General features: G+C 40.1%; 1 protein-coding gene across 3 annotated transcripts in view; it reads right to left on the bottom strand.

The window, feature by feature from the left end:
* Nucleotides 1-21,493, bottom strand: part of LOC127430307 (nucleoredoxin-like) — a 100,596-nt gene that overhangs the window by 23,191 nt on the left and 55,912 nt on the right. For all 3 annotated transcript variants that reach the window (XM_051680028.1, XM_051680029.1, XM_051680031.1), the window contains exons 2-3: nt 5,340-5,457; nt 2,233-2,366 (exon numbers count right to left, since the gene is read on the bottom strand). In XM_051680028.1, coding sequence (XP_051535988.1) covers nt 2,233-2,366; nt 5,340-5,457 — 252 coding nt within the window. The remainder of the gene's footprint in view (nt 1-2,232; nt 2,367-5,339; nt 5,458-21,493) is intronic.

The following is a 21,493-nucleotide window of genomic DNA, read 5'->3' as shown; positions in this document are numbered from 1 at the left end:
TTGAATTGCTGCTGATGCCATTCGGGAGAGTGCTGCTGCAATTGGCCGATCCCTAAACACACACACTTAAACACACTCTGATTCCATCTAAATTGGGGCATTCCACAACCCTAATGAAAACCCAAAAATGTACACTTTTAAAATGAAACAAGATGTTTTTCATTTTAGATTTTCCGAAGAAAAGTGGTGGTACTGGCCCAAGTCAAAAGAGCCCACCCTTAAGTCTCTATGATTTTCTAGTCCCTAGATATGACTCAGATCTCGCATTCATTTTGCAAATTTAAGGGACTTTTTTTTGCCCATTTTATTTTACAGCAGATTGTGTATAAAAATATATAGCACACCTCTCCTCAACAAACACAATTTGCTGTGAGAGACTAATTATGCATTGAAACCCCCAAATTTAAATATGAGCAATAATAATCAGGATAGGAATCGTAAGGAATTTAACATACGTCACTGTAATATGTGGTCATCGCTCACTTTTATTCATAATTAATCCAGCCCCTTTTCTTGTTGAATGAGATTGATGAACTGAACGAACGACATGTAGCTGCTCCTCTCGTTCAGCCGAACAGCAGATCCTCATTCATGAACGAGATGACTGATTTATTTGTTGTTCGCGAATGAGTGTACCAGTACATTCAGTTCAGTCACAAACTAAATGACTGGCTGTTTCAGTGAAGGGGTGTATTCCTTCAGTGGGTCAAACCAATTTGCTCCTTCACAGCCAGCACTCTAATGCTATTGTCTTTAAAAGCAACACAAATGAAACTTGCATGTCCACAAATGTACGAAGACACTTTAAAAATAGAGTTTAAACACCATAACCGTTTTCACCACAAATGGCAGGTCTTATTTTCCTATATTTAGTCAAATGCTGGACTTAACTTTTACCAATACATCTAAAACGTTCCAGAACACCCTAATAATATCTTACACTGTGCATCAAAGCAAAACATCTCCATTCCATTCATTCATGTCATTTTAACTGTATGGTCTTCAGTCACTTTTACACATTCATTAATTAGGGATTGATTTTTGTGCATACCCATAAACTTTAACCAGTTTACCAGTACATTCAGTTCATTCATGTAACGTGTAGACTCAAATGACCGTCTCGTCTGGTTCAGTAAAGGGGTGTATTCGTGGGTCAAACCAAAGATATGCTTCTTCACAGCCCACACTCGAATGCTATAGTCAATCTTTACAGGCATGAAAAGCCACCAAAGCAGTCTCGTGCTTCAAACTAGAGCTCATTGGCTTTGAAAGGGAAAGACGTCAGTGAACGAGAAATATGAGTCAGTATATGAAGGTGAACAAATACGATTTGTTCACATAAATGATTTGTTCAAAAAGACGGATTCTTTCATGAATGAAACATCACTAGTGTAACACAACAGAGAACAGAGCTGTGGCTCAGGTGGTAGAGTGGGTTGGCCACTAATCGCAGGGTTGGCAGTTTGATTCCCAGCCCACATGACTCCACATGCCGAAGTGTTCTTGGGCAATACACTGAACCCCAAGTTGTTCCCAATGGCAGGCTAGCGCCTTGCATGGCAGCTCTGCCGTCATTGGTGTGTAAGTGTGTGTGTGTGAATGGGTGAATGCATCACAGTGTAAAGCGCTTTGAAAACCACTAAGGTTAAAAAAGCGCTATATAAGTGCAGACCATTTACCACAGAGCTGTGCACATACAGTAAGCGCAGCTAGTGCAGACCATTTATTTAATTAAATCACAGTCCTTTGTTAATCGCACTACGTCATATTGCGTTTTCGAATTTATTTTGATTAATCGTTCAGCCCTTATAGTAGGGCTGGTAGGAAGCTCTGTATATTTTAAGATGTAGATTCAAAAGAACTGGCTCATAACACTTATTTGTTCGGGGACCAGACAACACTGGTCTAGCTGTATGTTTTGTGAAGTAGATTCAAATGAACCAGTCATTCATTTGGGAATCGAAGCACTCTGTTTGCACCGTATGTTTTGTGCTGGACATTCAATTGAATAATTTCATAAGAGTCATTCGTTCATCGGCAGAGGAGTACACATTCGAGAACCTTGCCAAACACCACTAAAAATATATATTTTATTAATGAATCACTTTTTGAGGTCATGACCAAAAAGGATTTTTTTTTTTTTTTTTTTTAAGATTTATCTTTAACTCTGGGGGCTACTTTTCAGTATTTTTGCCCCTCAAGTATGACTGGGATACAAACACACAAACTCACCCAGTGTGCAGAGAAGTAAACCCCCACGTAGGATCCCTCGAGGACATTGCTCTCTGTCGTCTGCCTGTTGTTCCTGAGCAAGGGCCCAGCCACCACCTCTGCAAAGGGCTTCGGCCCCCAGGGGAACTCCAGGCCTGCAGGACGGGTGGGAGCAGAGCTGAGACATGACTCTGATTACTGTTACACAATCCTCCATTCACTGCCAGCACAGCTACAGATATTATACGCATGCATGTGTCATTCATCTATTTATAATTCGCATGAGCCTTTCCATCAGACGGCACATGGAAATCAAACTGAGTGACAGATGCGAATGAGAGCAGATGCAAAATCTTGTCTTAATGTGAGCTGAAACTGCTATGATCCATAATGCACCAAACAGTATGCAAAAAGCATCTCCAATCATTCTCTTTCTCTTACTTCAAGTTGTTTCCATTGTTTCATGATGGATGGGCAGGGCTAGAAGAGCTCAACGTAGAGGATCTAGACAGAGTCCAGAGAAGTGTCTTTAGCTCTGTTCCGAAACCTTGTGAGCTGCCTACCTAAACAGCATTAAGAGAACACAAACCCACTCCAAACGCAAAGGTTGTTCCAAAAGGCAGGCAGCAGCATTAAGAAACCTTGTTTTAACCATATTCTAAGGCAGCATTGCATGTATCCTATATACAGAAGGCAATCCCCAGAATGTCTAGCAATGAGCTCCAAAAAGTGATCTAAGATGGCGAGACTATAAACATTAGGGCTACAACTAATGATTATTTGAACGATTATTCGACTATTCGGCGATTATTGCAACGATTAATCTTTAGCTCTTAACCAAATATTCAGCTTGTGCCTCGACATAAAAGGTTGTATTAAATGTGCTGACTAACAATATAGAGGACAAAATCATCTTTTAAAAATACCTCTAAATGACATTTACTGAATTAAAGGGGAAAAATACTTTTTATTAAGTTTAATTCATTGAAAAATTCACTGCAAAAAATCCTATTGTTATCAAGTGTTTTTGTCTTGTTTTCCATTTAAAATAGTCTAAAAATCCTTAATTTACTTGAGAAAAAACATATAAGATATTTAGACTTGCTTTAAGAGACTGTATCTTAAATATAATTGTATTTTGTACATACGTGTATTTTTTCACTTGGTTATACTTCTGCGAGTGCAGTAAAGACTAAATATACTTGTATTCAAGATCTATTCTCTAAAAGTAAGTCTAAATATCTTATATGCTGCTTCTCAGGTGAATGCATCTTTTTTTAAAGGATTTTTAGATATTTTACAATATTTGTATTTTTAATTTTATATTCAACATTCTCAGATAACACTTTTTTCTTCTGCACTATAGCTGCTAAAGAAAATGTACATTGTTTTAAAGGAGTTTTAGATATTTACATTGGGAAAACAAGCCAAAACAAAAACAAATCAAAAGAAATACTTATTTTTCATTTTATAGCCACATTTTTCAATAAATAGTCAGTTTTTAATTAGACTGACTTATAATTCAATTTTAATAAATATCTGAGTGTATTATTTATGCCTAGAGTACTGTGTCATTAGCGTAGCAACATGCTAATGTCAAACTATTAGAATTAATTGTAAGTTGACTCTCACAATTCTAGCAGATGTTTGAGACATTTATGGTTTAGAATGTTTGTAAATCTGATCTTTTAAAGACGTTTAGCAGATGTTAACTAGAATGCGTTGCTTTCCAGATGAAATGCTGTACGTGTGCTATTGACCACCATTTATGTGGCATGCAGGTGTCTCTAAACACACTTTTAAAAGTTCTTTTTAACTTGACAAGCTGTCTAAAAAAAATGTGCCGCTTCAGCGCAAGATGCTAGAAAAGCAGCAAAACGCAGTGCAGCGGTCAACAACGCCCATCTAGGGTGTGTTTACACAGGATGACAATTGAAAAACAGTGGATTGGTGGATGTAGTTCGTCGACATCAAGACAGCTCACTAGGTTTTGGAACAGAGCTTTTACATGATTGTGGTTCTTTATTATAGGCTTTATTAGCCAGAATGGGCACAAAGCACTAAGAAGTTTCTGCAAGTTGTTGGGATTCTGAAACCCCCACACATTCAGCCTGGGGTCTTTTGTCGTGAAAGGACCCCTTCCCACCCTTTCAAACCCACTGCTTCTGAACCTACTCCTGTTCTAACTACGGAGTACACACACACACACACACACACACACACACACACACACACACACACACACATGCATACACAAACACACCACATATTCCAGTCCTCACATGCTTTCGAACAAAAGCCCTTGGCTATGTCATCACAGTGAAAGCAGAGTTATCAATCCTGCACTGCAGTGTTTCAGAAAGGCACTGTGCTTCATGAATCACTGAGTTAATTTTTCACTGTTACCACTGGTTACTGTTGGAGCAGGGTCTCATTAGGCTGTGGAGGACAATCTGTCATGTTGATCACATGACAAATTCTTCTGAACCATCGTTGTTTTCCTACAGATGTAGAGACTCTCAGAGACTCCCTGCCTTTTTAAATTAATATAACCAAGCCTTTCTTTCGGCTGCTGAGCGAAAGGCTAGGTGCTGTTTTAAGAGCAAGATGTAAAAGTATGCAGATGACACCACCAGGGACTGAGGGCTATCAAATGCATTGAGGTCTTTAAATACTTTTACCATATGCACAGGTGAAGAGCAGTGAAGGACAGCCATGTAAGTTGGTGCCAAGTCAAGTGTGTAATGTGACAGACTGAGCATGCAAAAGCTGAGTCAAATTAAAGGTGAAGTGTGTAATTTCTGAGCCTCTAGTGCCCCCAATTGCAACTGCGGAATTGCAAAACTATGATTCACCGAACACTCCACCCGTGTTCCCTTCCACTGGTTGGTAAAACAGGTACTCCCACCACAAATTCCCACCATTGGTTGAGACAATGTTGCTGTGTCGGGCTTGTTGGGATGCTTCAAACAAACTGCAAAGTTTTGGTTATGTCACGGTGCTAAACATTTCAGTCGAATCAGCCTACAAATGACTTACATAGAGCGATCTATGCATATTTAGGTGGGATAGGGGAAAGCACCGAAAAAGTTTAAATGGGTCGGCGGAAATCGAAAGCTAGTACTCACCTGTCGGATCGTCCCGTACCACCAGAAGGCCATTCCGACATACCACCTTCCCCGTGGCTGCATCGATGAAAACCAGAGAGGGAATACTGGTCACCTTGTACTTGTTCCATAGTTTCATCTACACATAGAGAATGAAAAGACAAAAGGACTGTGAGAAACTTGGGAATCAAGGACATTCACCACGAAAACATGTAAAAGAATGAGGAAAGACTATAGGGCGAATTCACTTAACAGTTGCAGTAACAGTTTACAGTCACTGTCACTATACTGTGGATTTCCAGCAGGGCTGGAATGCTATTTGAACAACTAGCATCCAAGGACCGGAACAATCCGTTTTATAACCAAGATGCACTTTCAGAATTTCCAAAAGCCAATTCAGGTGGCTGGATCGCAGGTTCCCCTGTCAAGTAGTGTGCTAGAGAGAAAGAACAACATTATCAAAGATCATTTCTTCTCAGTTCACTCCACAAAACTCTTTACTTTCCAAGCAATCTCATTTTTAACCATTAGGGATACAGTCATCATTACTTTTCCATCTTTATTGAGTCGATGTGAAGCTTAAAAATAGGCTAAGAAATAAGCGCCCGAGTTTAAACGGCTTCCTCTCGCTCTGAAGTATAAAGAGACTTAGAAATGTGCCGAATTGAATTAAGTACAATCCAGAGCCGAGGATATCTGATGAAGAATTAGCTGAGGGCCAGAATCAAGGAGCTACAGGGCTAATTCAATTTTAAAGAGACTGGTATCTGAGGAAATTCAAGGGGAGCACAGCTTCTTTCTGCCATCTCACACCGTGGCACACAGGCTAAAAAGCCAGCGATTAAATCCTCATTCTACAAAGATGTTTGCTTGTGTGTAGACTCACGGCTGTGAGCGCCACTGGCGTCTTCATTCTTGGCTTCTGAGAACGAAGCTGGTAAATTATTCAGAACATGGACGTGTGAAGGTCTAATGGATGAGTGATGGCTATGAAAGTAAACTGCAGTAACTGCAACTGACTGATGTGAAACATGTAGTGCATGAAACCAAGGTGCAACAGACATGAATGATTTATCAAAACTCCACTCTTCAGCAAGTAGTTCTGAGAATGTCATGGGTTTGGGCATGCATTAAGTTCATGGACATGCATGGTCGCGATTTCTCCGAGTATGCAAGGGAGGCAATTTCTCCAAAATTCGGGTGATTAAAATAAACGACTGTACATAAATAAAACAAATAAAATATTAAGAAATGTGAGCTCAAACAATGTGTATGGCAGTCATCTTTCTAAAGTAACCCTGTCAAACAGCAACACCCAGCGGATAAAGTTTCAGTGGGAGGTAGCGTCTCTCAAGTCTCCCTTCAGCTCATTGCAATATAATTTTATATGGTGACACTCTAATGGCATTCTATTTGGAAACATTAAAGGGTATCTATTGGTAACACTCTAATGGATTTAGTGGTGTTTTAAATGGTAAGTAGAATAATTATATACAGTGACACTCTAATGGAGTTCTACATGCTAATATTAGTGGAGTTCTACACACAGTGGGTGATGCTGAACATGAAAAATTAAGGAAATGCATGGTGGAGTCTGATTCCTGTCTGATAAAATTCTTAGATGCATAGCTGATGATATAATTTTACTCTGAAGAGAGTTTGGATGAGAACGGGCAGTCAAAAAGCATTATTCTGTTTCTTTTAGGCTTCCTTTAGGTTGGACTGCATCCAAAGAGCAGCTCCAAAACAAACCTGCTACGCTGTCACTGTCAACAGTCACGTTATTCGCTCACTCATCGGCCTGTCTACGCCCAAATCTCCTGCTCCATATAACGGGCATGAAGCATTAACGGGACCTGATGCAAATCATTGAGGTGAAAGGGCACTAACTGAGGCCATCTCAAATATCACTCCTGCTTAACTTATCTTTGGCCTCAGATTGTATTGAGTTGTAAGAGAGGCTATGTGGGAATAAAGGCTAGCCCACAGGCTGAGAGACAGCTGTATGAGTGACTAGATGAGGGAGATAGGTAATATGAAATGAAAGACAGCTCCATAATCAGTTGTGTCAACAGCTCTCCATCAGCTTTATTGAGGTTAAAAACATTCAGCGTCTGAACCTGATGAAAACGGGCGATAGAGGAAGGACATGTATAGTAATGAATACAGACGTGTTTTTAGAGGTCAAAGAGTTCCCTCAAGAAATCCCTTTATCCTTTAGAATAAAAGGGGGCTAGTGTGTTTGATGCATCTTTCTATGTTTAGTATCAGGCCACAACTCAACATACAGAACAAGTGGAGTACTATATGACAGTGCAGTTCTGTATGGTAGCATAGTTCTATGTGGTAACACTAATGGAGTTCTTTATGATAGTGCAGTTCTATTGGCAACATATCGGTTTACACTTGGTATTAAGATGTGTTTCAGGTGATCCGATCGCAAGTGGTCAGTGTTAAACAGGTGTAAAACGTTTTGTGATCGGATCACAAAAACCACATAAGGAGGTAGACAAAAACGGATGCGACCACATCACATTTGAGGTGTAAATGCTAATTTGTCCTGATGCGTCCAGGACAGCAGTGAAATATCCCCCTTCACCTGTCAGTCAACCACTGCACAAAAACAACAGTAAGCTTTGCCAGTTACGAGCGCTTTAAAAGGAAAAACGTCCGAACTGAAACATTAAAAAAAAAGCAAATACATACACAAGCACGAGAACTTCACAGAACTTCTTCAGTGTGTCTGTTATCAACATGAAGGGACACAGATGAGAAGCATGAACATCTAAAGCACCTTTAATACAGATAACTCCACTAAAATAACTGAGAATTCTGCTCAAAATGTTGCATTTGTGGTTAGATTAAATTTCAACTGCATCTGGGTGAAACAGCGCACTGGTTTTATTCATGCTTTCTTTTGTCTTTTATGACTTTTTTTTTAATTATCATGCAGTAACTCACCGACATCGTGATTGATCAATGTCTTCATGAAATCAGAGACCCTCCCCTCAAAATCCGAACACAAGTGGTCACAGGAGACACATTTAAGCAACCAGGTGTAAACAACGATGTGTCTCGCATGACCACATATGATCGGATCACCCGAGACACATCTTAAAAGCAGATGTAAACTAGGGATGTGCGGAACGACTAATTTAACTGATGTTTAAATGTAAATTTTGTACTCTACTGGCTAACTAGTCTAAAAAGTAAGAAACCGTCTTAAAACAGTAAAAAAAACATTGTACTGTTTATGCAACACAACAATATCGTGACTGATGTATGTCATCATGAAATCAGAGAGACCCTCCCATCAAAATCCGAACACAAGTGGTCATAGGAGATGCATGTAAGCGACCAGGTGTAAACAATGATGTGTCTCACCTGACCACATGTGATCGGATCACCCGAGACACATCTTAAAACCAGATGTAAACTAGGGTAGTGCAGAACAACTAATTTCACTGATGTTTAAACATAAATTTTGTAGTCCACTAGTCGACTAGTCTAAAAAGTAAGAAACCCTCTTAAAATGTTTAAATGCAACCCATTTAAAATATGGCCAAATCAGACACTAAATTCCACTGAAAAGGGGCATTTATCTGTGACGTGCTTGCCTTTTATGATCATTGTACATTAAATATAGAACATGACAAGCATTCACTGAATAAACCTTTATGCCTACAGGCATATTTATTGAAAACAACTGAACGAATAGGCAGTGCAGGACCAACAGAGCAACCAATAGCCTGTTCTAAACTGACTTCATCGAGTTAAAGTTACTTAACACATTAAAACAGTGAGGACATTGTTGAAAATAATTAACAGGTTAGCCAAATCTATGAGAGAAAGAAATGCGCTGCAAAGTTGCACGTATTTCTAACGTGCATTAACATTGGATCTAATATGACAGCTGTTTGGTAAAAAACATTAACCAGTAACAATTACAATAATATAGCTGCAAGCAGTGATTAATGGGGTTCAATGTACATATGTAACAGATATTAAGTATTAATTAGACAGTCTGTTAGCAACTAAATCATTGATAAAGTGCCTTAATTTTCAGAAACATCAGGTTAGATAGCACAGAGATATGGTATTTTTACATTCCTGACTGTAATAGTGCCACTAAGAGGCATAGGCATGCAACTTTTTCTTGTGTCCTCAGATTCACCTCCTTCATAAGTGCTTTAAATTTGGTGATATCTCATTCTGTTCAAGAGTTATAACCGTTTAGTAAAACTTTTTTGATAATTATTAATACTGGGACTCCAGAGAATCTTTCTGCACTGGTTTGGTTCTGATCGGGCAAACGGTCTAGGACTAGTTCAAATAGCTGCCAAAAGATGATTTTGTCAAAGGCGGCCATGATTTTCAAGATATGCAACTGTCCTCATAAACCTTGATGGCACCTCGGACAAAGGCACTGCATGCAAATTTTCAAGTCGATCGGACCAACGGTTCCATAGTTAGAACCATTTTTAGTTTTTTCATTATTATAACACCACCAAGAGGCAGAGGCATGCAATTTTGTGTGTCCTCAGAATGACCCCATACATAAGTGTACCAAATTTGGTGATTACATCTCAATCCGTTCAAAATTTTTGGTGTACCATATGACGATAAATCAAAAGTTCAAAATTCCTTTGCACTGGTTTGGTTCCGATCGGGCAAACGGCCTAGGATGAGTTAATTTTGATTTATTTATTTTTTTCAAACAATCCAAAATAGCGGGAAAATTGGCCAGAGCTTATGATGCAAGGAATCGCTGGGAAAAAATACTTTTGTTTCTAGCCCTTACTGTTCAAGTGTTATGGCCCAAAATGTGTTTGTTTTTTTGTTGTTGTTGTTGTTGTTCTATAGAGCCACCTATAGGCCGATCGGGCCAATTCCATGCATATAGCTAGCCAGCCGGAGTACTACCGTCCCTGAAAGTTTCAAGTGTCTAGGCCTTACGGTTTGGTCTGCACGATCAGTTTTAGGGCAGAAAAATAGTAATAAAAATCCCGACAAAAACAATAGGGTTTTTTTTCGTACCAAGTGAATTCACAGCTAGTTTGCACATTTTCCTGCGACATTTTCCTATGTGTGCTGCGAGTGAGAGAGAGAAGCACATGTGGCCTGAGGTGAAATGAAACTCTATATACATCTGCTCCAGATATCCTCTTTTTTTTAATTTTATTTTTTATTATATGTAAAATGTAACATTAACAAGACAATTTAAGGGCATTCTTTGTAAAAAAAAAATAAATAAATAAAAAAATAAAAAATATGAGTGGGGTCCAGCCAAACGTAAATGTGTTAAAATGTTGAAAATTTTAATGGGGAAAAATATTGAACAACTAGTAATTCCAGTGTTGACTAGTAGCATCAGTACCCTTAAAATGACTAGTCTCGCACATCCCTAGTGTAAATGGGGTCATAGTTCTATATGGTGACACCAAAGGAGTTCTAAATAGTAGTGCAGCTCTATATGGCAACATAGTTCTATATGGTGACACTCTATTACAATTCTATATGGTAAAACTAGAGGGGCTCTACACAATGACACTCTAGAGACGTTCTTTATGTTGACACTCTAATGGAGTTCTACTGTGTGTGGAGACACTTGAGGAGTTGATACTCTAATGATACTCTATACTCTGATGATAATCTTGTAATAATTTTTTGGGTACCATATGGTAACATTCTAACTGAGCTCTATTTGGTAAAACTTGCTTTCTGTGTGCACCGGCATACAAACAAAACGTTGCAGAACCACCTACACAAGGCAGAATAAATAACGATGTATGGCAAAAGAGCAAGAAAAAGACTAAGAAGGAGCAAATAAACCAAGCTTATTCAGCTCTCACTCCTAATTGATGATTTAAAGCATTCCTTACGTCTGCAGATAGCATTAGACAAAGTAAATTGCTCAATAACTGAGATCATCAAGCCAGAGAGTATCACAATTCAACTGATTAGCATAATCCTGCAGGAGATAATGGCTGGTAATCACACCGGCAACATCACCTGCATTCATCAGTCAACGTAAACCACATCAATAGCAGCTTCTCAAAGTAATGATGATTTATAGCAAATTACTTTCAATTTCCTGCTGGTGCAATCCAACTTTCCAAGGCAAGTGTTGCAGAAAAAAAGTGACTATTCTTCTGACATTGTGATGACAAGCTGTATGAGAACAAACTCTCTCATTTTAAAAAAGTGGGCTAGCATGCATATTTTTGAATTGTGTGCTTTTGTTTGAAGGCCCGCTTTAATTTTTCTTTGCATGTAATGGCAACATTTACGCAGACTCTCCAGAGGGCTGTATACTCATTTAGAAAGCTCATGAAATTTGGAACATGGGAAATTTCATTTCACACCGGTAACAATAATGGCCTCAAAGATGTGCCATCAGCAAAAACAACAAACATAAGTGATAGCCGTCATTAATAACCTTTGTCTATGGTCGTTCACATTGTTTCTCTACTTTACTTAGAGCTAGGCCCTCAGTGTACAAATACTCACTGCTGTGACCCTTTTAAACAACCACAGCGCACATTAACCAAACATTACTTTCAATCAAACACAAGCACACAAGCCGGATAATAGTCTTGTTCCACCACAAATGGATCAAACATGGTTTTAGGTTTAATAAGGCAAGAACAACAAGAGAACAGCTACAGTAAAGCGAAAGAGTGAAAGCAAATGGAGAGGAAGGGAAGTCTGAAGGGAGCATGAAACTGGTGTATGAAACAGTTCCCATGAAAACTGTCCAAAATTTCTGGGACATATTTTACCCAACATTTAAAAGTAAAATGTAGACAAAATATTTTGCATGAAAAAAATAAAGCCATTAAGATTTTATGCATTATTCTCAAATTTGCAGATTTGAAAGGCCCAATCTCACACCCCACACCCACTTTGACCTTCACTTCACACAAACACCAACACCTCCTGCAACCCCCTTCCTCCCCCCTCCTGCTACTCAACCTGCACTTAAGATCTGTGAAGATGATGTGAGCCAAGTCTTTCGTAAACAAAAGACAAGGAAAGCTTCAGGCCCAGATGGCGTCTCACCAGCGTGTCTTCGATCCTGTGCTAACCAGCTGGCCCCCATCTTCACACAGATCTTCAATAGATCATTGGAGCAGTGTGAAGTCCCATGCTGCTTCAAATGCTCAATCATTATTCCTGTCCCAAAGAAACCAAAAATCACAGGACTTAATGACTACAGACCTGTCGCCCTGATGTCTGTGGTCATGAAGTCATTTGAGAGACTGGTGTTGGCCCACCTGAAGAACATCACTGGACCCTTTCTAGATCCCCTTCAATTGCTTATCGAGCAAACAGGTCTGTGGATGATGCAGTCAAGATGGGATTGCATCATATCCTGCAACATCTGGACAGACCAGGGACATATGCAAGGATCCTTTTTTTGTGGACTTCAGTTTGGCTTTCAACACCATCATCCCAGCTATACTCCAGAATAAATTACACCAACTCTCTGTTCCCATGTCTATCTGTCAATGGATTACCAGCTTTCTGACAGACAGGCAGCAGCTTGTGAGACAGGGGAAATTCACTTCCAGCACCTGTACAATCAGCACTGGTGACCCCCTAGGGATGTGTGCTCTCCCCACTACTCTTCTCCCTCTACACCAATGACTGCATCGCCAAGGACCCCTGTGTCAAGCTCTTGAAGTTTGCAGACGACACCACTGTCATCGGCCTCATCCGAGATGATGATGAGTCTGCATACAGAAGGGAGGTTGAACAGCTGGCTGTCTGGTGCAGTCAAAACAACCTTGAGCTGAACACGCTCAAAACGGTGGAGATGATAGTGGACTTTAGGAGGAACACCCCAACAATGTCCCCCTCACCATTCTAAACAGCACTGTGGCAGCAGTGGAGTCATTCAGGTCCCTGGGCACTACCATCTCACAGGACCTAAAGTGGGAGACCCACATTGACTCCACTGTGAAAAAGGCTCAGCAGAGGTTGTACTTCCTTCGCCAGCTGTGGAAATTCAACCTGCCACAGGTGCTGCTGATTCAGTTCTACTCAGCAGTCACTGAGCCTGTCCTCTGCACTTCAATAACTGTCTGGTTTGGTTCAGATACGAAATCAGACATCAGAAGACTACAAAGGACAGTTCGGACTGCTGAGAGGATTATTGGTTGCCCCCTGCCCCCCCTTCAAGAACTATACACTTCCAGAGTGAGGAAAAAGGCTGGAAAAATCACTCTGGACCCCACTCACCCTGCCCACTACCTTTTTGAACTGTTGCCTTCTGGCTGACTTTTCAGAGTTCTGAGCACCAGAACCATCAGGCACAGGAACAGTTTTTTCCCTCAGGCTATCCATCTCATGAAGTTAAATTGCCCCATTGAGCAATAATTAATGTGCAATACACAGTTTTGTCTTTTTTATATTTATCCAACACATCCAACCTCTTCTGCCATTTCACTCCTCCGAGAAAAAAACAAACAAAAAAACATTTGCACTGTACATAACAGATATGTATTTGCACTGTACATAACAGATAACAGATTGTATTAGATTTGCACTACCCATGTGTATGTGTGTATGCACGTATGTGTGTGTCTGTACGTATGTGTATAATTATTTTTTATTATTATCTATTTCTTGCTGCTGTTTTTGTATTGTTGTACACTGGAAGCTCCTGTCACCAAGACAAATTCCTTTTATGTGTAAGCATACTTGCCAATAAAGCTCATTCTGATTCTGAATGTTACGCACAGTCCCCAGCTCCCCAGGGTGGAAAAATCTCTCTTATTACTTGTAATGCATATATATAGAAAATCATAAAGTACATTGGTTAAGTACAATCAAAAGTATACATCATGGCAGTATATTGAACTCAATTTAATTTATGTTGAATTGAATAAAAAAAAAAAATCTAAATAATTGGGATGGGGGTGTTTAATTGTCATGGAAATTTTAACATAGTTCAAAAATCCTATTGATTCTAAAAAAACACGCTTCATTATCTGTAAGCAAAATATAATTTATCACGAGTCAAAACAGCCCATCAACAAAATAGAGGTGAGGGAAAATGAACTTCAATGAAAAAGAAATCCTGCAACCCAAAAGCTGGGGCTCTTGTTACACAGTGATAGTGTGGCAGACATTAGGGAGGCTCAAAGCTGTGGAGAGGCGCAGTTTTCCTGCCTATGTGGGCGCCAATCTTTACCAGAGTTAGCTTTACTTTCTGAAGCTACCAAACTCCCTCTCTCTTCACTGGACTTCCTGTGGTCTGCACCAAGTAATGCCTGCCTACAACTGGGCTTTAACAGCATTGCAGAACGATCCTTGCTTCAGCCTGTAGAGCCCTGTTGAGACCACTCAAATGGAAGATATTCTCACAGTCATCGTTCCATTCACCACCCGTTGTTAGATCTCTGACTCCATGCAGATCCCAGGAGAAAGGCAGCACTCTTGCACTTCAAAAGAAAACATAAGCATGGACATTTCTGGCAAACATTTAAAAGGAAGCACTGGAGCACTACAGCTTCAGACAAAAAAGCTGGCAACACAGTTCATCCTGAGTGCTTCTACAGAAGTGCGGATACCGTGACTTAGCTGATACCGTATTGGTTTCATGATAGATCACGGTAGATTGGTGCTCATGTGTTGTCAAGTTTTTGACAGGATGTCTTCGGACAAATAGAATCCCATCCTTTAATCCCCTTATTAATAATCTGCAACAAAATTAAGAGATCACTTCACTTGAGTCCCTGGAGCCAAGCCAGTCATTAACCAGTGGAAATTGGCCGCAATAACTGCTGCACTCATGTCAGCTACGATTTATTGGTGCTGTGCACTCAGAAAGATCGGTATATTACCATACTCCATAAAAGTCGGTAATGTGTACCATATATTCAAAGAATATGGACAGGGAAGTGCAGTCATGTCTGTGTTTGATTTGATTTTGGCTTTTTAATTGGAGACATCCGCCTCTGCTGAGCGAGACATGAAGATTAAGCCTCACTGCTCTAAAGAGACCAACTTATTTTATGTGTATGACACACATCACTATCACCTAGTAACTCAAGGGCAGTCTACCAGAAAAAATAAACTGGAGGCTTGCTTAAGAGCCATGAAATCAACCAGTTTTTAGACATGTCTGTTAGCTTTTAGGTCATCTATATGCTAGTTTACTACTAGGTAAATTTTGACTAAATTATCTTTTAGCAGATAAGCATTTAAAATGTTCTTCCAATAAAATGCTCTGTAGAATGAGAACGTCCCTTCCGCTTAATATCACCAATCACTAGCAAAAGCAAGAAGCAAAACATGGTTTATGTCTTTGTCGTAAATTACAACCTATTGGCTACTAAAAAAAGAAAAAAGGACAAGCCCTTCAATATGTCCCACCTCAATTTCCTGTTCCCTTAAGCCCAAAGTCTACTTCGGTCAGACACAAACGCACAGGACATATGACGCAAATCTCATCATTAGCAGAGTGCTCTAGCACTGAATGTGTGCAGCCAAATTTTTCTAACCGCGGGTCTATGAGCACGCAGAATGCGCATGCACCTGGAATTATTTGCATGAATAAGTGGATCCACAAGATAGCAACTCTCACATCTGAGCCACGGCTGTCACGAAGAAACAATAGATGTAATCGTGTTCAATAACAGGAGATGAAGGTAAAAACAACAACAGTAGATAAGCATGTCAAATGTGTGTGTGTGTGAGGAAATCAGGAGGAACCTGCATTTGTATACTGTAACTCGAGTCTCAAGGAATATAAAAATATCTTTATGGGTCTAAACTCCTGAAGAGAAATTGTCCGGCATCTCACAGCAGTCGTGTATGTACGCACCGTCAAATGGAGTATACTTTTACAGGCCTGCGTTCGAAGTACAACTTTGGGCTTTAGGAATAAATCAACATATTTCATGGGGTTAGCAAACCCATGTAGAGCTGTTCAGTCATGACTAGAGGTCAGCTGGTAGTGGATTTTGCCAATACAATAACTAAGGTGGTAGAAAAGGCAGATAATTATTAATCGGCTGATAGTTTTTAAAATCGATAAAGTCTTTCCTTACTATGATGGGCACAGACATAGAGGCTACAAGAATACAAAATGAATATAATCCAAGATGCAGTTTATTGTTTCACCAAAATCCCAATAATAACCAGAAAAAAAATTTGATGAAAGATTTGGTGCATAACAAGGGACATAAACAAGCCCAAAAAAACACCAGGGACTGTTGTTTTGAAATGACAGAGACTTGAGTCCATTACAATGCTTTCTTTTTAAGCACTTTCTAACCGTAATTCTATACTATATAGAACTCTATAGCTCTAACTGTAGAATCCTCCAGCGCCAGCCACAGAGGAACATGGAGAGAAAAAAGAAAAAAAACAACTACCGGCAACTATCAGCATCAATTTTGCTGATAACCAATAGTTCCAAAAAGTAACTATCAGCTCTGATTAATCAGCAAAACCAATATAAATGGTCTATTTCTTATGACATACATTTTTACACCAACCCAAAGGTTATTCTGCCATAGAATTTTTAAAGAGCCCATATTATGCTCATTTACAGGTTCATAATTTTATTTTGGTGCTACTAGAATAGGTTTACATGCTTTAATGTTCAAAAAACATATAATTTTTCTCATACTGTACATTGCTGCAGCACCTCTTTTCACCCTCTGTCTGAGATGCTCTGTTTTAGCTCCTGTCTCTTTAAAGCCCCCCTTTCCGAAAAGCCCAGTCTGCTCTGATTGGTCAGCTGGCCCAGTCTGTTGTGATTGGTTAACCGCTTAGAGCGGGTGTCGGAAATGTAACGCCCCACACCATAACCGAGTTTCAGCTCCTGAGGCTTCTTGAGCAGCTGTAAACACTATTGTAACAACAGTAACAATGGCGTCGGTTTTTCTGTACCAGTTCGAGACCGAGTCCGATAATGAACGTTTGGAAGAAAAAGCTAATCGACCTGAACCACCTTCGCAAGCACGACTTGAGCAGGACGTTTCGCAGTGGTAAGTTTTTATTTTGTAGCTCTCTTACATATTACATCTTACATTTCAGATGTGATGTTATAAATGTGTAATTTCTCTACATCACGGTAACAATGGTAGTGTAACTCGGGACCAAGTACACTGTTGATTATTGTGAACCTAACAAAGCTTCAAGTAAAAGACACGTAGTGCATCTAAGTTAGTCATCTTTTGCTGGAATGGGTGTAGCCGAACTTTTGTTGCCAGAGCTATGAACGGAGAACAGAGGTTTACTCCTGTTTGGACATTACTGGGTATAATAGAGAGTTAGTGAGCAAGTTAGCCATGGACTACCGTGGATAGCGGGCGTAAAATTACAGCTTGTAATTATAAGTAAATCTCCTCACTTTACAACTTATAAAGACTCTTGAGATTGACAATTTTGTTACTGTTGTGGTTGTACTGCTGAGGAATAGTGGTAAACCACTGATACTTCAATTCGTCTGCCTTTGGAAGTCCATACAAAGGGGTTTTGCTTTCGCAGTGAAGAAAACAGCGTCTTCTCAACATGGCGACAACACTAACCCAACTTATCCTGGCCTCGGCTATAACTACCTTTGTTTGAGGGCAGGCCAAAATAGCCCATAGGCGGGCATTATGCAAATGTGTTACATAGTGGCGTAGCTATGTCACAGAAGTAATGGCTGGACTGCAAACCAGGCGTTTCAAGCAATTCAGGAGCAGTGTTTTCTGTGGGAGAGAGTAACTCCCTTTGGCGTGGACTTTGTGCTCTGTAACTTTGCAGACCTTTTACATGCACAAACAGCTATATTACACACTAAAGGAAAGGTAAAATCCCAATAAGCATAATAGGGCCTCTTTAAAAAAAAAAAAAGTGTAATTTCAGTTATAAAACAAAACGAGAAAATCTCTTTAAGTAATGTTAAATCACAGACCTTATATTTATATATTGACAAAGGCTATTTTAAAAATCCATTGGAAATTCCAGAAGGAACGCATTGCTCAAAAATTATAATTCTCTTCTGGATTTAAGGACTAAAAACTGAAAAGCTCTATTACAGATGGCTTCAACCAAATAGATGAGTGTTTTTTTGTCTTTCATTTTTGTTCATAACCTGTAATCTGGATCTAAATGTGTCCACAAGCCTACCAGAGACAAATTCACTGCCTCCCCTGACAAAGGAAGCAGGCTTTTATTGTTTTTTTATCATAGATTAGGCCTTCAGGCAGCTGGATCTCTGGATGAACATGTTTAGAGAGTAGAGTGGTGCATTGAGACAAGGACAAAGAACCTATTCCATTACATCTATTCCAAGGGGAATGGAACGCAGCTGCAGATGCAGATATTTCCTCTGGCCACAAATTTCAGCATGTGCAAAGTGAAATAACATGTTGCATTTCATTTAGCAAAGAGGCTTCAGTCTCATGACAGAAGATGAGTAAAATCCATTACCGGATAGAGTTTGTACACCGAGCAGAGAGAGAGAATCTTTGGAAAACAGAGTACATTTCATGTACAATCCCCATCTTCTCTGATGAGCATAGCAGGTCTCTCTCGCCTGCATTCACTTCATCACAAAGCTGCATTGCCTTATGACCTCCATCATGAGGACAAGTCACAATCCTAGGGAAAGGACTTCTCGTACATGGAATGTTACCCCATTCACACCTCCAAACTGCAGCGTGATATTGCTGCATCATATTTACAGGGTAAAATATTCATTTGCCAGGCCATTAGCGGGTAGAGGCATTGTACGCGCCAACACACAGGCTAAATTGCTTTTGGATAGAGGGGTTCAGTTGCCATGGAAACTGCCCAGTCAGGACATGTCATAGAGTGGCAGGCACATTGTGGGATCTTCATTTATAATTCAGTTATAAATGAATGCTTTAGCGAGGAAAACAGGTGCCAGAGTGTCACAAGGGAGTTTAAAAGAGGAAAACAAAAAGGAGACACGTTCACTCAGACGTAGGGGAAAAAGTGAGATGGAGTGACACAGATGGAAAAAGAAAGAAAAGAGAACGGGGTGTTCTTCCAGCTTTAGCACCAGCCATACAAAAGCCATGTTCTGAAAGCGGACTTAATCCTGACTTGGGCTCTCAATGGCAGGGGTCTTTGGTACAAGATTTTATTTAGCAAAGAATGCTGGCTAAAAGCAAGGGATTGTAGAAGCGTAAAAAGCAAGGCTTTAAAGCGATACGCTGTATTGTCTCAGACAAATCCCATTTGCTACTGGGCCCCAAGGCACAGGTTTAGAAGTCACTGTGGCATGGGGGTGCTTCTATCCCGTCCTTTCAACAGGCCTAGACGCACAAGTATTTTGTGGCACAAAGTTAAGTAGTTGCTTCAGGCCAGCTTGACAGTACATGGACATCGACCCAGCACTCTGGCTAACTTTTGCCAGGAATGTATGCATAACTGTGGGTCAATTTCTTTTGCTGATGATTGCTTGGTCCAAACAAGAGTTCACTTCCAACCCCTTCTCATACCACCAGAGGTCTCTTTTCACATTGCAATATTTGACTCCCACCTATGGGACGTTTACTTCAGTAAGTAAGGTGAGTACTGAAGACAGCTGTTTGCCACTGTAGCTAGGTAACGACTCAGAAGAAGGTGCCTAAAATGGAAATTGTTGCACTGTTTCACTTCCTACAACTGTTTTTTGTCGCAAGGCATCGCCTTTTTCCTCTCATCACCTTGAGACTCGAACAATTTATGGCTGCCCAAACTGGCATAGCACCAACCAGACCAGGCCTAGCTACTGGGCACGGTAGTCTGTTTCACACTGGCACCACTCATGGGCAGAAGAGGCTGACTGAGAGCATGTTTTTCATAGCTCCTGGATCCTGCCAACAGAAATTCACATCATACCCTGCAGGAAAGATAATGCAATACTGTATGCTGAGGTGGGTGGCAAAGACCCTGCAGAAACGAGAGCTTAAAATGTCCACACATTCATCTCCTTAAAAAAACCAAGGCATCTAAAAGCTTTGCCACAGATGCCAAGCACTGATAAAATCATTCCGTGCAAGCAAATAATCAGAGGTGCATTTCAGCTAAATATTGCAGACCAGTTTGGGTTTATGAGGGGGTGGGAACATTCATTCCCTTCACACTATTCATTCCCTTCTTTCGTGACCTCAGCCTAACCTTTTATTGAACACCCACTCACTCCCTTCAAGGAAGAGGGAAAGGGAAAGGGAAAGGGAAAGGGAAAAGGGGGGGGGTTGCTGAGAAAGAGTGAGCTATTAAGCACTAAAGCATTTCTGTACCACAAAGAATTCTCATCAGCAGTCCACAATGCAATCATTCAGTGAAAATATTACCTAACATCCTGTTTGTGATGCCAAAAATGATCAGAGCTACTAAAGGACATCCTGCTCATTAAAATCAGACTGCCTGATGGGCCTAATGACCGCAAGAGCTATTGAAACTGATTTTTGGGGATTGGGGCTGATTCGAGAGTAAATCATTGTGTTTTCGATGGCATGTTAGTCTTATGTCTTAACCAACACATACAGGTTCCCACATTAGGAAACTGTCAGAATGACAAATTATTTCCATAAAAAACGACATACAGGAAGTTGGGAATGAGACTCTACAGAAAATACAATCCTGTTGGTATCTCCACATAGTAGCTCACAGTTCTTAAGTAACACCAAATACTCATCCATCTAAGAGAGACAGCTTTATTGTTAGGTTCCTCTGTAAATCCCTATAGTTGAACATTTTCAACATATGGGCAATCTCAGGATCCCCAAGACGCTGTAAATCTCAAGAGTTTTTCGGTGGGCTGCACAGTTTCAAAAAGCAACTATAGAGCCATGATAGCAGTATGGCCTTTGGCTCCAGAGCTATTTCAGAGGAAACTACAGGCACATTGTACATCAGGGCTGGATAAAAGCTACTGGCAAAGGACTCTAAAGTGTTTTGCACTTCATATTTCAGAAAACATCATAAACCATACCTTTATGATGCAGGACGATGATTCATTTATGCTTTTTATGAGAGCAGGGATTGTTGGATTTGGTAACATCTGACTGCGGCATTAGAACCCCGTAAGAACATTGGATTTCACTGTGACATTTTATTTCTGTCTATTAATATATTTCCTCTTCTCCTCTTTCGCTCATTAAAGAACACATCTGTTTTCCGCGGTTGCAGTGCAGAAGTGCCGATTCTGGCACTGA

The sequence above is a fragment of the Myxocyprinus asiaticus genome, chromosome 39, assembly GCF_019703515.2.
Source record: "Myxocyprinus asiaticus isolate MX2 ecotype Aquarium Trade chromosome 39, UBuf_Myxa_2, whole genome shotgun sequence".
In the NCBI taxonomy this organism is placed as follows: domain Eukaryota; kingdom Metazoa; phylum Chordata; class Actinopteri; order Cypriniformes; family Catostomidae; genus Myxocyprinus; species Myxocyprinus asiaticus.
The sequence above is the reverse complement of the archived record's forward strand: the minus strand, read 5'-3'. Positions and strand labels throughout refer to the sequence as shown.